General features: G+C 42.0%; 1 protein-coding gene across 3 annotated transcripts in view; it reads left to right on the plus strand.

Moving 5' to 3' along the window:
- dppa4 (developmental pluripotency associated 4) overlaps nt 1–11,771 on the plus strand; it is a 42,357-nt gene extending 30,586 nt beyond the window's left edge. For all 3 annotated transcript variants that reach the window (XM_062957644.1, XM_062957642.1, XM_062957643.1), the window contains exons 5-9: nt 3,821–3,890; nt 4,251–4,449; nt 5,083–5,244; nt 8,863–8,920; nt 11,425–11,771. In XM_062957644.1, coding sequence (XP_062813714.1) covers nt 3,821–3,890; nt 4,251–4,449; nt 5,083–5,244; nt 8,863–8,920; nt 11,425–11,532 — 597 coding nt within the window. In that variant the 3' untranslated portion in view covers nt 11,533–11,771. The remainder of the gene's footprint in view (nt 1–3,820; nt 3,891–4,250; nt 4,450–5,082; nt 5,245–8,862; nt 8,921–11,424) is intronic.
- The last annotated feature ends 4,321 nt before the right edge of the window (nt 11,772–16,092 follow it).

Here is a 16,092-nt window from a genome sequence, read left to right on the forward strand (position 1 = left end):
TATATTGCTATTTCTGATTAGCAATATACTCCGGATTTTTCCCTGGGCTGGAGGCCTGAGTGAGGGAGAGTTTCTTTCCCCACTCAGGCTTCCAGTCCAGGGAGAAATCTGGAGTATATTGCTATTTCTGATTAGCAATATACTCCGGATTTTTCCCTGGGCTGGAGGCCTTAGTGAGGGAGAGTTTCTTTCCCCACTCAGACTTCCAGTCCAGGGAGAAATCTGGAGTATATTGCTATTCTTGATTAGCAATATACTCCAGATTTCTCCCTGGGTTGGAGGCCTGAGTGAGGGAGAGTTTCTTTCCCCACTCAGGCTTCCAGTGCAGGAAGAAATCCGGAGTATATTGCTATTCTTGATTAGCAATATACTCCGGATTTCTCCCTGGGTTGGAGGCCTGAGTGAGGGAGAGTTTCTTTCCCCACTCAGACTTCCAGTCCTGGGAGAAATCTGGAGTATATTGCTATTTCTGATTAGCAATATACTCCGGATTTTCCCCTGGGCTGGAGGCCTGAGTGAGGGAGAGTTTCTTTCCCCACTCAGGCTTCCAGTCCAGGGAGAAATCTGGAGTATATTGCTATTTCTGATTAGCAATATACTCCGGATTTTTCCCTGGGCTGGAGGCCTTAGTGAGGGAGAGTTTCTTTCCCCACTCAGACTTCCAGTCCAGGGAGAAATCTGGAGTATATTGCTATTTCTGATTAGCAATATACTCCGGATTTTTCCCTGGGCTGGAGGCCTGAGTTAGGGAGAGTTTCTTTCCCCACTCAGACTTCCAGTCCTGGGAGAAATCTGGAGTATATTGCTATTTCGGATTTCTCCCTGGGCTGGAGGCCTTAGTGGGGCCTCTCCAGTATTATTATTATTATTATTATTATTATTATTAACATTGAGGATGGGTGGCCATCTGTCAGGTGTGCTTTGCTGTACTTTTGGTGCACAAAGGCAGAAGGGGGTTGGACTAAATGGCCCAAGGGTCTCTTCCAACCCTCTCCATTATTTTATTATTATTAGTAACATTGAGGATGGGTGGCCATCTGCCAGGGGTGCTTTGCTGTGCTTTTGGTGCACAAAGGCAGAAGGGGGTTGGACTAAATGGCCCAAGGGTCTCTTCCAACCGTCTCCATTGTTTTATTATTATTATTAAAATTGAGTCTGGGTGGCCATCTGTCAGGGGTGCTTTGCTGTGCTTTTGGTGCACAAAGGCAGAAGGGGGTTGGACTAAATGGCCCAAGGGTCTTTTCCAACCCTCTCCATTATTTTATTATTATTAGTAACATTGAGTCTGGGTGGCCATCTTTCAGGGGTGCTTTGCTGTGCTTTTGGTGCACAAAGGCAGAAGGGGGTTGGACTAAATGGCCCAAGGGTCTCTTCCAACCCTCTCCATTGTTTTATTATTATTATTAACATTGAGTCTGGGTGGCCATCTGTCAGGGGTTCCTTGCTGTGCTTTTGGTGCAGAAAGGCAGAAGGGGGTTGGACTAAATGGCCCAAGGGTTTCTTCCAACCCTCTTTTTTATTATTATTATTATTATTATTATTAACATTGAGGCTGTATTTGTTTCTTTTTTTAACCTCAAAATAAAATATGTGCCATGTGCATAGGCATTTGTTCATAGTTTTTTTTAAAAAAACTATAGTCCGGCCCTCCAACGGTCTGAGGGACTGTTAACTGGCCCCCCGTTTAAAAAGTTTGGGGACCCCTGCATTAAAGTTTCTGTCTGCTGCAACATACTAGAACGAGTGCTTCCTTAAATGAAGCATCTCCATGTGTCATTTTTTTTTACTTGTTTTGGTAAATCTCTGGTGCTGTTATTTGACTGCTCATCTAAGACGGCCAAATGGAACTTTCATTTTCAGAGGCAGTATAACTTTGAATATTAGGTAACAGGAATGAAGACCACGAGTGTGTGTTGCTTTCAAGCCCTAATTCTACTAATTCCTAAATAAGTGGCTGGGCACTGTTAAACTAAATTGACCCTTTAGTCCAGGCATGGGCAAACTGGCCAAACAGGTGTTTTCGACTTTAACTCCCACGATTCCTAACAGCCTACCGGAGTCCTAAACACCTGGAGGGCCAAAGTTTGCCCATGTCTGCTTTAGTCCCTGAGCCTTGCAGATCTCTTGCATTCCTACTGCCACCCTGCATCATTTCTGTACCAATTCTGGACACCCCCATGAAAGTAAAGAAGGCACAAAATTATGAAGAAGGCAGGGATAGCTAAGGATCAGAATGGGGAAACATTGCTTTTGGCTGGGAAGTTGCAGTTCAAAAAGTAATTTTCTGTGCTCAAGAAAGACTGCGGCACAGCTAGATTTTCAGAGTTGAGAATGGCTTACAGAAGATGTGAGCTGGAAAAGGAGGGACTGCTTGAATTGTGGAAAGCAATGAGCCAACAATGAGAGAAAGTAAGTGCTTTGAGTGAAACAAGGAAAGCATATGCAGGCAGTTCCCAGGTTATAAACATCCCGCTTACAGATGACTCATAATTACAAACGGGAGTGAGACAACAGGAAGTGAGAGAGATCTACCCCTAGGAAAGGGAAATTCACTCCTGAAAAAGTTATCCAGGTTGTGAACCAGTGCCTGGCTGCTGTGACGGTCTGGATGAGGGCGAACAAATTGAAGTTGAATCCAGACAAGACAGAGGTCCTCCTGGTCAGTTGTAAGGCCGAACAGGGTATAGGGCTACAACCTGTGCTGGATGGGGTCACATTCTCCTTGAAGACTCGGGTTCACAGCTTGGGAGTCCTCCTGGACTCATTGCTGAGCCCGGAATCTCAGGTTTCGGCAGTGGCTTGGGGGGCTTTTGCAGAATTAAAACTTTTGTGCTAGTTGCACCCATACCTTGGGAAGTCAGACTTAGCCACATCTAAGATAACTACTGCAATGCGCTCTATGTGGGGTTGCCTTTGAAGACTGTTTGGAAGCTTCAAATAGTCCAACAAGAGGCAGCCAGGTTAATAACTGGTGTGACGTATGAGGAGCACACAATTCCCATGTTGCGACAGCTCCACTGGTTGCCTGTTTGCTACCAAGCACAATTCAAAGTGCTGGCTTTGGCCTACAAAGCCCTAAATGTCCTTGGCCCAAATGCATCTCCTTTTATGAACCACCGCAGAGATTAAGATCTTCCAGAGAGGCCCTGCTCCCGGTCCCGCCACCATCACAGGTGCGATTGGCAGGGCCGAGAGAAAGGACCTTTTCAGTGATTGCCCCTCAGCTATGGAAATCCCTCCCTCCTGTCCTTTAGAGAGATGGTCAGAACTTGGCTGTGGGACTAAGCCTTTGGGATAGTGCAGTAATGGCAGCAATAGGAAATTTCACTTGGTGACTGGATCAGGTACGGCTGACTTGTGATGGTTTTAAATCATTGTTTTGATGTGAAAATAACTGATTTTAGTGTTTATTTTATGTCCCGGCATAGATTGTTTGCCCTATATATGTTGTGTTCCGCTCCGAGTCCACTTCGGGGTGAGAAGGGCAGAATATAAATGTTTTAAATAAATCATGGGGAAAACTGAAGCTTTCTCACCAATCCTTGTTTCCAATTATCAAGGGGACAGAAAGTGAGGTGAAATCTTCTGAACAGGGACACAGACAGCAAAATAAATACCACAGGGGTGTTAACCCTTTCCTATGCTACCTAAAGCTTCTATCTGACTGCTAGAGTTACACTTTTACAATGTGCCCGTTTCAACTTGCAAACACATTAAACTTAAGAACAAACCTACAGAGCCTATCTTGTTTGTAATTTGGGGACTACCTGTAGTTATGAATATGGGATCAAAGCTGACCTGGATCTTCATTCCATTTCAGGCTCCTTTACCAGCTCCTCCTGTGGCTTTGAACAAGGAAATAAAATTTGAGGTGTTTGAAAAGAAAACAGGTGACCAAAAATTTCTGCGGTAATGGGTTAGGGAATTTAGGTTTGAAAGTAAAAACATGTTGAAGGAAGAAACATGAGGCTCTGCTTGAAGATGGCATGGTAAAACTAGGGGTTAGGAGGTCCTTTCACATACATAACATAGTAATTCCACTTTTAATGCCATGATTCCATCCATAGAATCTTGAGTTTTTAGTTTGCTGAGACTCTAAAGTCATTTGGCTGAATATTGTAAATGCTCCTCCCTAAAGTGCAAATCTGGAGTCTACAGGGTACTGCCATTGAAGCACAGTGCTATTACTGAATAGTATGAAAGGGCTCCAGGTCTGTGGCTGGCTACTTTAACAACCTATTTCCTTTTAGAGGTAGTCCATGGCTGGTGTGTGGTCCATGGGATGATACTTTACCGCCCAGAATCCAGCTGGTTTCCTTTGTTACTCCGTGGTGGCATGGTCTATGTCCAGGATGGGGAGAACCACGTCCCTTTTCATCTCCCTGTTACAAATATCTCTGTTCCTGAAGGTTTATCCGACAACTACATCTGTCGAGAGTGTGTGCTGAGGTAATGCAATATGTTGCTTCCAGAGCTTGGCCAAGTCCTACAATCTCCCAGAACAACATGGCTATTTAATGGGATTCTGGGACTCTTACTACAAAAATGCACTTTGGAGTAATTTTATTTATTTATTTACAGTATTTATATTCCGCCCTTCTCAGGACTCAGGGCAGATCACAATGTGCACATATAATGGCAAACATTCAATGCCATATAAACATAGAGACAGAGGTAATTTAACCTTCTCCAGCTTTCTGACGAGATGCTCGAGTCCGGCCGCAGGGGGAGCAGCTGCTTCATCATCCACTGTGGCATCTTGATCTTGATCTTCCTCCGTCCAAACGGAAGCTGGACGATTTTTATGGTGTCATAAATTAGTTAAATTTGCCTCCCCGCAAAGCGGTACCTAAATTTCTACTTGATAGATGCAACTATCTTTTGGTTGCTTAGGTCAACAATGAGCAGGGGCTATTTTTTATTTTAATTGTCGGGTACTCATTCCGACACTGGCTGGCCTCGAACTCATGACCTCTTGGTCAGAGTGATTTATTGCAGCTGGCTACTTAACCAGCTGCGCCACAGCCTGGCCCCGGTTCTCTTTAAATATGTTGGCTCTAACACTTCAATTTTCTGCCACAGGAACCAAGAAAAGTTAAAGAAACATCCCATGAACCAGCAAATACAAGGAAAAGGTAAACGGGTTTCCTTACCCAAGACTGCCTTAAAGAACGTTATCCCTCGTCAAGACTACACAGCTCAGCCTTCACTGGATGCAACCAACACCTCTAGAGACAAGAGAAGGTGAGTAGAGTATCTACGGAGCTGCCCATCTCTAGAACAGGCATGGGAATTCTGTGGCTCATGGAACACATGTCCTCCCTTCCAACTTTAACCTCTCTACTGGCAAAAAAGCCCTCTGTAATCCCAAAGGGGATTTAAAAAATCCAAATACTACTTCTTGCCAGGTTCTGACTTCTTTGTTTTGTAGTTTTCTGGGCTGATGTGCCCTGGTGTATGTATGTTACAGTCCGCCCTGAGATGTAGTAGTCATAGGCGATTTCAACTATCACGATATCTGCTGGAAAACAAACTCGGCGAAGAGTACAAAGTCCAACAAATTCCTCACTTGCCTTGCAGACAGTCCAGAAGGTAGAAGAGGCAACAAGGGGATCGGCTACTCTTGATCTAATCTTAACAAATGTGGAAGACCTGATCAATACAGTTGAAGTGGTCGGATCCTTAGGGGCAAGTGACCATGTGCTCCTGCAGTTCACCATACAAAGGAAGGCTGAAACTAAGACAAGTCAAACACGCATTCTCTGGACTTTAAGAGAGCTGACTTCTAAAACATGAAGGAAATACTGAGCGGCATTCCATGGACGCCAATAGTAAAAGATAAGGGAGTTAAGGATGGATGGGAGTTTTTAAAAAGTGAAATACTCAAGGTGCAAATGCAAACAGTGCCAACAAAGAAAAAAAATAAGACAAGTGCGAAGAAGCCAGAATGGATGTCCAAAGAACTTCTAACCGGGCTAAGACTCAAAAGACACATGCACAAGAAGTGGAAAAGGGGAGAAATCACCAAAGAAGAATTCAAACGTATAGCCAACTCCTGTAGGGAAAAGGTTTGCAAGGCTAAAGCGCAAAATGAGCTCAGGCTTGCCAGGGACATTAAAAACAACAAAAAAGGTTTTTTTGCTTACGTCGGTAGAAAAAGGAAGAACAAGGAGGCGAGGAGAAGATGGGGTGATGGTGACAGGGGACAGAGAAAAGGCAGAACTATTGAATGCCTTCTTTCCTTTGGTCTTCTCACAAAAAGAAAGCCGTCATCAACTTCAGCAACATGGAGTAGGGGAAATCCAACCCAAATAGAGAAACAAGTTGTCCAGGAACACCAGGCCGCTCTAAACAAATTCAAGTCACCAGGGCTAGATCAGCTACACCCAAGAGTATTGAAGAAACTAGCGGAAGTTATTTCGGAACCACTGGCAATCATCTTTGAGAGTTCTTGGAGAACGGGAGAAGTCCCAGCAGATTGGAGGAGGGCAAATGTGGTCCCTATCTTCAAGAAGGGAAAAAAGAACAACCCAAACAATTATCGTCCAGTCAGCCTCACGTCGATACCAGGCAAGATTCTGGAAAAGATCATTAAGGAAGTGGTCTGCAAATACTTAGAAACAAATGCGGTCATTGCTAATAATCAACATGGATTCACCAAAAACAAGTCATGCCAGACTAATCTGATCTCTTTTTTTCAACAGAGTTACAAGTTGGGTTGATACAGGGAACACCGTAGATGTAGCGTACCTGGATTTCAGTAAGGCCTTCGACAAAGTCCCTCACAACCTTCTGGCAAACAAACTAGTAAAATGTGGGCTAGACAAAACTACGGTTAGGTGGATCCGTAATTGGCTAAGCGAACGAACCCAAAGGGTGCTCACCAATGCGTCGTCTTCATCTTGGAAAGAAGTCACGAGTAGAGTGCCGCAGGTCTCCGTCCTGGGCCCGGTTCTGTTCAACAAAGGGTTAGAAGGCACGATCATCAAGTTTGCAGACGACACCAAACTGGGAGGGATAGCCAACACTCCAGAAGACAGGAGCAGAGCTCAAAACGATCTTGACAGACTAGAGAGATGGGTCGAAACTAACAAAATGAAGTTCAACAGGGACAAATGCAAGATACTCCACTTCGGCAGAAAAAATGGAATGCAAAGATACAGAATGGGAGATGCTGGCTCGACAGCAGTGTGTGTGAAAAAGACCTTGGAGTCCTCGTGGACAACAAGTTAAACATGAGCCAATGATGTGATGTGGCTGCTAAAAAAGCCAATGGGATTTTGGCCTGAATCAATAGGAGTATAGTGTCTAGATCCAGGGAAGTCATGCTTCCCCTCTATTCTGCCTTGGTCAGGCCACACCTGGAATACTGTGTCCAATTCTGGGCACCACAATTGAAGGGAGATGTTGACAAGCTGGAATGTGTCCAGAGGAGGGCGACTAAAATGATCAAGGGTCTGGAGAACAAGCCCTATGAGGAGCGGCTTAAAGAGCTAGGCATGTTTAGCCTGCAGAAGAGAAGGCTGAAACATGATAGCTATGTATAAATATGTGAGGGGAAATCATAGGGAGGATGGAGCAAGATTGTTTTCTGCTGCCCTGGAGACTAGGACGCAGAACAATGGCTTCAAACTACAGGAAAGGAGATTCCACCTGAACTTCAGGAAGAACTTCCTCACTGTGAGGGCTGTTCGGCAGTGGAACTCTCTCCCCCGGAGTGTGGTGGAGGCTCCTTCTTTAGAGGCTTTTAAGCAGGGGCTGGATGGCCATCTGTCGGGGGTGCTTTGAATGCGATTTCCTGCTTCTTGGCAGGGGGTTGGACTGGATGGCCCATGAGGTCTCTTCCAACTCAACTATTCTATGATTCTATGAGAAAAGGAATTTTTCTGGGCCTCTCATCAGTCACCGCCAACAATTGTGGATGGTGGGAGTTGTTGTGCAAAAAGTATTAAGAATCCCAACATGCCTTGTGAGATCATGGTGATGATGATTTCTATGCATGTATGTTACAAAAGCTGTAAAGCAGTGGTTTCCAACCTTTCTTTGACCAGGGACCAGTTGACCAGGGACCACTTTGACCAGGGACCACTCTCCAACATTAGTACCAAAAGGGTTACGAATCAGTTTTTGGCCAACTTCAGATTTGGTTTGATTATTTGGGGTGCTGATTCAAAAAACTGCATTGGATAGGCCACATCAGATCTAGTTTCTGATACAGAACATACGCCATCCAGTAGTCGCCATCTGCTCACCCACAGAAAACAATATTTAATTATCTAGAGCTGATGTGGTCCATCTAATGCAATGTTCTGAACGAGCACCCCAAATAACCCCAGGAACAGGCCTAAAAATGGAGAAACCATTGGACTGTGTTATTATCCATAGTAGTAACGGTGAGGCCGTGGATCATATCTTAGTTCTTGTGGACCACTGGTGGTCTACGAATCACAGGTTGGGAACCACTGTTGTAAAGTAAACAATTACCAGAAAATGTTTCTGCAATGACTTCTCTTTTCTCAAGATGATGAAGTTCTTGTTCCTTCTACCAGGGCTAGGTTTACCTTTAGTTGCAGTGTGTCAAGAATACATAACTAGAAATAGGAAGTTATTTCTTTTGGACTACAATTCCAGCCCTTCCCCCAAGCTGGCATGGCTACTAGAATGGAGGTTCTGGTAGTTGTAATCCAAACCTCTCTCTTCTGGGCTCTGGTCAGGCTTTTATTTCTCTCTCCATTTGCCCTTCTTCATGTTTAGACATGGTTGCTTTTAAGTAAGGAGGGTCTTGCATAAAATGACAGGCAGAGGTCATGTTATATCATTTAACTGCTGTTAATGAAACCTTTCCATCTCCTGGCTCTGCAGGACAATAGAAATTAGGAAACTCTACCAGCCACAAGAGGATGAAGCTTATGCTCAGCGGGTGAGTATCAAGGAGCGGGACAAGGATCCATGTCTCAAACAGCAGGACTGCACTTCACATGACAAATACCATTACTGTGGGAATGCTCCTTATCTAAGTGGAATCAGCGCCATAGGTTGCAGTGGCAGTGCCATAGGTTGGACATGGTATTGATTCCATTCACAAAAGGGGATTAGGTAAATCGATGGAGGTTACAAGTTATCAGTGGTGTTTGGTCATGATGACCCTCTCCACTATAAGATATAACGGAGTTCCTAATACCAGTTCTGGGAAATAGTGCTATCTTCTCAGTCTTTGAAAAGCAGGAGGAGATGCACCCTTTTCCAAATCCTTTTATGAGTAAATCCCTTTTTCCTGAGGGAATTATTGGACTATTGGATTATGACCTGTTAGGATTATAACGTATTGGGAAGCAGAGTTTCAGGAGTGTTTCTTTAGTTTATTCGGTAATGGAAGATCACTGAGCACGTAAATATCTTGTTTCTATTCAATGCTCTCAGCAGACAAAGATTCAAGTTGACTTTCAAATAACCCGTTTGTTTCACCCACAACTTCATGTATTTAAATATATAGATACATTTCTTGTCAGGTTAAGCTGTAAAAAGTTTCAGTTTGTATCTTTAACTTATAGACTTTAACAGTATCTTCAAAACTATATTGCTCTGTAGCTCTCTTTTATAACAGTCTACTTCCAAGGAACTCAGGCCTCAACTGTTTTCTAACTTCTAACACTGGCTTCTGTACTCAGACTCATGCATCAACTGTCATCCTTTTAAACTGCATTTTAAACAGTCACTCCAGCCCCTCCCACTGCCTCAAGTCATAGAGCTAAGAAAACTGCAAACCAAAGAAGACATACACTTCAGGAAATAAACTGACACTTTATAAACAGACAAAACATTAAATAGAGGAGCCTTGAGAAGGTTGCTATCTCCAACAGGAATAATTGCCAGCCTCTGTAGTAATATTAGTAGTAATAGTAATAGGAGCAACCACAGGGGCCATCCAAACTCCTGCCATGCATTAAAAGCACAGTCAAAGCACCCCCTAAGCAACGGGAGTGAAATAGGGTTCTGGAAACCAGGAAAGTGCAGGGAAACGCGTCTGCATGGTGAAGGGTGCAGAGGAAAGGGTCTGCATGGCGAGGAGGCATGCGGGAAGAGTTCTGGGCAGTGAGGAGGCACAAGAGAGGTCTGTGCTCTGGGAAGACAACACTGCTGCCAGGAGTGGTAAGGAGGCCAGATGTTACGGATTCCTCATCTTTAGAAGAGGAAGGGGAGCAGGAAAGTGTTCAGGAATTAAAGGGGGAATTGGAATCAGAGGAGGAGGTCTTGCAAGTGCCCACATTTCTGGAAAAGCGAAAAGAAACAGAGACACCTGGGAACCGCCCTAGCAGCTCTTGCATGGGAGAACTCAGGGCTATAAATCAGAAGCAGGAGTAGTCAGCTTTCGCTGGTAACAAACAACTCTGATGCTTAAGCCTTCACTCCCATTTTTTCCTGCTTCGAGTCTGCGTTTGGGAAACTGCCCCAAAGGATTTATTGATTAATACACGTTCTTTGTCTGAAGTAAGACTGCTGCTTTATTTGGGACTTTATCAGACTTGAGTACTGTGTCTGCAGTAAGACTTTGCTTTCTTTTGCATTATACAACTGCGTGTGCTGTTTTTTTTAATGTTTTGCTGAAGTAAAGCATTTTTCATTTACTTACAACATTGTATTAAGGCTGTTCTTGAGGGACAAATCAGGACACCCGGCCATGGAGACTGAGCCCAAAAGAGGCCTTTCTTTCCTCCTCTGCAGAGTCTCCCTCCATTCATGTGAGGCCTTCCTTTCCAAGTCCGCATTCATTCCCTCGCTCCCTGGAAATGGGAAATCCACTGTCATGAGCACTTGGAGGGGAAGGAGAAGCAAAGAGGATGGAAAGCCACCACTGTGCATGCGTGTTTCGAGGAGGAGGAGGAGGGAGGAACAGAGCACACTTTAAGAGCTGTTGATCTAAATGATGATTTAGGACGACAGAGCTTAGAAATTTACTTTTTTTAGTTTATAATTTTCATTCAGAGAGTTCTCGTGCCTTACCAAACTATAACTCCCATGATTCTATAGGATGTAGCCATAGCATTAGAGGGGAATCTTGAGTAACTTGAGTTCTGTGGAACTCATTGCCTCCATATGTTAGAGCAATGTCGGAGTTGCAACCTTTTGTAAAAGCGCTCAAGACTTGGCTGTTTGGTTGTGCATTTAAGTAAATCAGATCTAATTTTCCAAATAGTCACTGCTGAATGTTTTTATGTTGAATGTTTTTATATTGTGGAATGATATTTTAAATTGTAAGTCGCTCGGAGCACTCTGGTGGAGAGTGACTAATTAAGAAATAAAGTGAAGTGAAGTGAAGTAAGTGAAAGGGTCCCAGGGGTTGTATGTAAGGGGAGCCTAAGAATGTACACAGTACTGTGCTTGTGATTGTGGCTTGGGTTTACTCCAACCTTCTTTCTCATGCAGGTGGATGGGCTGCTTTCCCTGATGGCCCGTGGCGAACTTGGTATGGACCTAGCTCTGCGTCCTGTCCAGCCCCTGGTTGTCCATTCTCCAGCACCTTTTGAGAAATAATGTGATGATCTGAAAGAAACATGTTATTATAGTGCACTTTTTCTATGTATTCAATTGACACTGTAGCCTTGTAATTTTTTATTTTTAATCAAGAATCCTTGGAAATAAACCTTTCGTCATAGTCTTGAAGTGATATCTGAAAGAAGCATTTTATTATTATAGTGTACTTTTTCTATGTATTTAATTGATGTTGTAGTCTTTTAATTTTTGATTGTTAATAAAGAGTCCTTGGAAATAAATCTTTCATCATAGTCTTAATTTATTTTGCATTAAAAATATTTTATTATTAGACTGATAACAAATGCCTAATAAAAGCCTTTGGGTTTCCAAGTCACCTTGTTCTACCTACAGTGTTTTGTGGTCCATGTGATTAAAGCTGTCCTATCTCATAGCATGAAGCCCCTGGTGGCGCAATGAGTTAAACCCTTGTGCCAGCGGGACTGCTGACCAAAAAGTTGACGGTTTGAATCTGGGGAGCGGGATGAGCTCCCGTCTGTCAGCTCTAGCTCCCCATGTGGGGACAAAAGAAAAGCATCAAATATCTGGGTGGGAAAACTGGCCGACGTATAAAGAAATTATAAGAAAAATAAATAGAACTCCAGAAAATCTATCGATTAAAGAACTAGAAGAGATCAAAAAAAATTATAAAAAACGTATCTTGGTTCCAATACCACCAAATAAAAGAAAGCTACAAAAAAGACAAAGAAACGGGATTTAATATGATTAATAATTTTTGGGACGGTCTTCTAAAAAGAAACAAAGTTATAACGATTTTATATAATAAGATACTTGAATGTAAGACAGAATCCGAAATAATAAAGGACTCAATGTTAAAATGGTCCAGAAATGTGGGCAGAAGTATAACCATTGACGAATGGGAAAATATCTGGAACAGAAAGATGAAATATTGTTACTCTACAGAATTAAAAGAAAATTGGTTAAAAACAATTCATAGGTGGTATCTAACACCAAAAAAACTTGGATTAATGTATAAAAATAGAGATAACAAATGTTGGTGATGTAAAGAAAAGATAGGGTCATATTTTCATGTTTGGTGGAATTGTAAAAAAATTAAAAATTATTGGAAAGAGATTCATATGGAATGTAAAAAAATTCTAAAAATTGACCTCGACTGTAAACCGGGATATTACCTATTAGGACTATATGATACGGAAAATAAGTTAGAATAGACTCTCCAAGGGAAAAAGGAAATTAATCCAAAATCTACATATATGCTGTGACAGCAGCAAGAATAGTGATAGCAAAAAATTGGAAGAACCCTAATTGCCCCACAAAAGCAATGTGGTTAGAGAAATTAATGGATATAAAAAACATGGATAAACTAACCTATTTATTAAAAAGAAGCACTGGTAAGGCTATGAAAGAAACAGACTGGTCCAAATTTGAAGATTACATAACGGAAGAACTGAAAGGATAAGGAAAGATACAGTATGGAAGAAAGAAGATTGGAAGTCTACCCCTTCCCCCCTCCCCCATTAGGCTACCTTTCCAGATGTCTGAATTCAGACTCCTCCCTGAACTTTCCCTCTGACTTCCCTAAAACCTACCCTCTTACAAATCTATTTCTTTATTCTTTTAGTCCAACCTCACCAACCCAACAATATGTACCCAATTCCTTAGGATTCTCAGAATCACTCATTCACCCCCTATCATCCTACCCCAACTAACCTAAACCGTCCCCTCCCCATACCTTCCTTTAGCAAACCTAGAAGATGTAAATCTTTTTAAAATATTCTTTAATAAGAATGATTAAAAAAAAATCTGGGTGTCCCCTGGGCAACTAAAAACGATGAGACCCCCTTTGCCCCACAGGGTTCCATGTGGTAATTACTATGACTGCAGGAGAGGCACAAACAAGCTTCCTGGATCTACCTTAGGCCCCTTCCGCACAGCTGAATAAAATCCCACATTTTCTGCTTTGAACTGGAATATATGGCAGTGTGGACTCAGATAACCCAGTTCAAAGCAGATATTGTGGGCTTTTCTGCCTTCATATTCTGAGTTATGTGGCTGTGTGGAAGGGACCTTGGAAAACCTTTTACAAAAACTAGAACTCTATGATCTGCCAATAATAGTTTGGTGCAAAAAATGCATTTAAAATTTGGAATTCTGAGCCAAAGGATTTGTTCTGAGTACCAGAACTGAATGGAACCTGCTGTTTTCCCCCCACAAATATTTCCTAATTATCTGAAGAGGATGCTGCTGCTACTAAATCAATTGGGTTTTACTAATACATCCTGGTATGACTTCTACCTTCATCTGCTGCAATTAGTATCAAGATGGACAACTCTCGGGTTTATTTTCCTCCTGTTACATAAGAATCCATAAAGCTGATCCCAAAGAGATTCTTCCCTCTGATCTGCTATTGAGACTACAAGGATATCTTTCAGAACATGCCATAAATATTTCCAGAGGCTGCTGAATATCTATTGTCATGGGATGTGAATGTAGCATCCTGTTTGTGACCAGCAGCTGCAAAATGAATCATATCTAATAATGAGGAAAAAGGAGGACGAGAGGAAGAAAGGAGAGTACTCTCTCTTATTCTTATTAGGTATAATTCTATAGCTGCTGTTCACAACAACAATGCTAAAATCTCATCGTACAACAATTTCCAGCTCCCTCTGGAAATATTTACTAACCAGTGCCTACATGTTTGAAAAACTTGCAGTCTCAATGGCTGAAACTGAAAAAGTGAACAATAAAAAACAGATCACCCAGGAGTGTGGATTCCCAGATTCTCAGCATGTTCTACACCGGCAGAGAAAAAAAGAACTGCCAGTCTGCTACCAAGCACAATTCAAAGTGGTTCTCAACCTTCCTAAAGCCGTGACCCCTTAATACAATTCCTCATATTGTAATGACCCCAACCATATTATTTTCATTGCTACTTCATAACTGTAATTTTGCTACTGTGTATGAATTGTAAGATAAATATCTGATATGCAGGATGTATTTTCATTCACTGGACCAAATTTGATACAAAAACCTGATACGTCCAAATTTGAATATTTTTGGTGAGAGAATTCACCGTCTGTTTCCAAAAAAGGAAGAGAAGGACAGATGGAGAGATTTTCAGCCTTCTTTGCCAAAGGGGTTCCTAAGACCATCAGAAATATGTGTTTTCTGATGGTCTTTGGCAACCCCCCTGACACCCTCTCGCAACCCCCTAGAAGTCCCAACCCTCAGGTTGAGAAACAATGCCCTAAACGGTTCTGGCCCAGCTTACCTGTCCGAACATATCTCCCTCTATGAACCATCACAGAGGTTAAGATCTTCTGGGGAGGCCCTGCTCTCAGTCCCACCTCCTTTGCAAGTTCGGTTGGTGGGGATGAGAGATAGGACCTTCTCAGTGGTTGCTCCTCAGTATAGGAACACTCTCCCCATGAGGTTAGACCACCGCCTTCTCTCCTGGATTTCAGAAAGAAAACAAAGACATGGTTGTGGGACCAAGCTTTTAGCCAGTAAAGTAATGCAGTGCAAGAAATAAATAGGGAATATGTGCAATTGACAATTGGAATGGCTTCAGTTTATGGTTTTGGATAATGTGATTTCAATGTTTATATTAGGATGTTTGAATTCTATGTCTTAATGTCTAAATGTTGCTTATGTCTTATGTTTTCATGGTCTTAATGATTTTAACTCATAGTTATATGTTATTGTTTAGATATTATTATTTGGTTTTTATGTGTATGTTTGGCATTGAATTTTGCCACTTTATGTTGTAAACCACTTTGACCCCCCCCCCCCCAACCAGGGGTGAGAAAAGTGGTATATAAATACAGTAAATAAATAAATAAACATATCATGATGTAATGGTTTGAGTGTTGGACTAGGATACAGGAAGACAAGGGTTTGAATTCTTGTTTGGCAATGGAGACTCACTGGATCGCTTTGGGAGAAAGGAAGCAAAAACCCCTCTGAACAAATCTTGCTACGAAAACCCCATGATACATTCTCCTTAGCAGCATAAGTCAGAAATGACTTGAAGGCACATAACAAGAAACATTACTTTTGAACCTAGTGTGCTTATTACAAAATAAGTGTCTACAGAATTGCTTCTTAATATACAGTAGAGTCTCACTTATCCAACACTCGCTTATCCAACGTTCTGGATTATCCAACGCCTTTTTGTAGTCAATGTTTTCAATACATCGTGATATTTTGATGCTAAATTCGTAAATACAGTAATTACTACTTAGCTTTACTACATATTGAACTACCTTTTCTGTCAAATTTGTTGTATAACATGATGTTTGGGTGCTTAATTTGTAAAATCATAACCTAATTTGATGTTTAATGGGCTTTTCATTAATCTCTCCTTGTTATCCAACATATTCACTTATCCAATGTTCTGTTGGCCCGTTTATGTTGGATAAGTGAGACTCTATTGTATAAGTAATTAATTATGAGCTTTCTTTTAAAAATTTCTAGTAATTGCCTGAGGTAAGGACCGTGTGCTTTCTTGCATTTCTCACGAGCAAAGGTTTCATCAAAAAGTTAGTTTTCAAGGAGAAGGAGATCAGATGTCATTTGGAG

The sequence above is a fragment of the Anolis carolinensis genome, chromosome 6 (assembly GCF_035594765.1).
Source record: "Anolis carolinensis isolate JA03-04 chromosome 6, rAnoCar3.1.pri, whole genome shotgun sequence".
NCBI classification, from domain to species: domain Eukaryota; kingdom Metazoa; phylum Chordata; class Lepidosauria; order Squamata; family Dactyloidae; genus Anolis; species Anolis carolinensis.